Here is a 1602-nt window from a genome sequence, read left to right as displayed (position 1 = left end):
GGGAGGGGAGGAGGAGGGGAGGACGGTGCGACGGAGGGAGATGTGGGAGGATGGTGAGGGGGAAGGGGAGGAAGCCAGTTTCCTGAGGTCTCAGAGCAGCGGCCAGCATGCAGGTACCTGCCATGGAGCCGAAGAACTCCCGGAGCTTTGTGTACTTGGCTGTGTAGTCCCCGGCCTCCGTCAGCACTGCATCGTAGTCTGCAAGACACCAGACAGGCCCCAGGACAACGTCTCGGGAGGAGGCGGGCTCAGCAGTGGGCTCCTCGCCCCAGCAATGCCACAGGCAAGATGCTTGACGTGAGCCGCCCGTCAGTCAGAATGCCACACACACTGAACACGTGGACGGCCCCAGAGTGTCCAGACCCCACTCAGCAGGCGGGAGGCCCCCAAGGGCCACCCCTCCTGGCCTGGGCTGTGCTTCCTTCCCCAGCCAACTGGTCTCCCACACCCTGGAAGCTTCGGTGACAGTCCGGACAAAACCTCGCCTTCACATGGGAGGTGCCAGCCGCTGTCCCCGAGGGACACCCCTGGAGTGCCCAGGAGTGCTGTGAGTGCCCCATCGGGGATACGCACCGTAGCTGGTGACATCGGGCTTGTAGTCCTGCAAGTGCATGGCTCCTCCGATGAAGCCGAAGTTGGTGCCCCCGTGGAACATGTACAGATCGGAAGAGCGTCGTTGACGATGGCCGACACCGTGTTCAAGACCTCTGCAGGGAGGGACGTCTGATGGCCAAGCGGTCACAAGCCCTGAGCCCCTGGGAGGCCCCTCACGGCTCCAGCCTGTGGCTTCCCTGAACCCAGCCGCAGTCCGTGGCCAGAGGCCCAGAGTCCAGTGCTCGGCTTTCAGTTCCCAGATGAGTCTGCCTGGGGCCAGGCTGCAGCCGGGGCCGCGCCCCCCCACCCCCCCCAGGGGGCTTCGCCCGCTGCTCACCTGGAGGACCTGATTAGAGGCATGGTCTGAGCGCCCCCCCACCCTACTTGGGCTGGAGAACAAGCCCACCACACGCACAGGATCAGTGGAGGAGTAACATGCACGGTTAATGAACATCACATACAGTTTGAAACCCCTGCACCAGCTGAAGGAAAAGAGCTGAACAAGGCGCTGCTGTTTATTCGCTGGGTCACGTCTGCCTCTCTGCGACCCCATGAACTACAGCCCACCAGGCTCCTCTGTCCATGGGATTCTCCAGGCAACAGCACTGGAGATGGTCGCCATTTCCTCCTCCAGGGGGTTTTCTGGACCCAGCGATTGAACCCACGTCTCCTGCACTGCAGGCAGATTCATTACCACTGAGCCACAGGGGAGCCAAGCAAGGCCCCTGTCAGACAGCAAATGTTACCATTATTGATTAATAACACTGGCTGTTGATGAATCTGGGGGGAACGGACATCTTTGACAGTCCTCTTCCTGGAGAAGATCACGCCCGCGTGAAGGAAGCAGTGCTAGCTGGGGATTCACCCCAGGGAAATGCCAGGTGCGCCCAGCTGACGTGCAGGGAGGCTGCCTGCAATGTGGTCTGTGAGCACAGACCCTGGACCTCCTGTGTTCCTGGCACGTTCTTTGCTGAGCCACCAGCGAAGCCCAGAAGCACCCAGGTCTTC

At 61.5% G+C, this 1602-nt stretch overlaps 1 protein-coding gene across 1 annotated transcript in view; it reads right to left on the bottom strand.

Annotated features, from left to right (window-relative positions):
• LOC104991336 (beta-galactosidase-1-like protein 2) overlaps positions 1–1602 on the bottom strand; it is a 14843-nt gene that overhangs the window by 5146 nt on the left and 8095 nt on the right. Inside the window, exons 5-6 of the mRNA XM_010843750.1 lie at positions 660–707; positions 118–198 (exon numbers count right to left, since the gene is read on the bottom strand). Coding sequence (XP_010842052.1) covers positions 118–198; positions 660–707 — 129 coding nt within the window. The remainder of the gene's footprint in view (positions 1–117; positions 199–659; positions 708–1602) is intronic.

The sequence above is a fragment of the Bison bison genome, unplaced genomic scaffold (assembly GCF_000754665.1).
Source record: "Bison bison bison isolate TAMUID 2011002044 unplaced genomic scaffold, Bison_UMD1.0 scf7180017864185, whole genome shotgun sequence".
Taxonomy (NCBI): Eukaryota; Metazoa; Chordata; class Mammalia; order Artiodactyla; family Bovidae; genus Bison; species Bison bison.
This window is presented reverse-complemented; position numbering and strand designations above follow the sequence as displayed.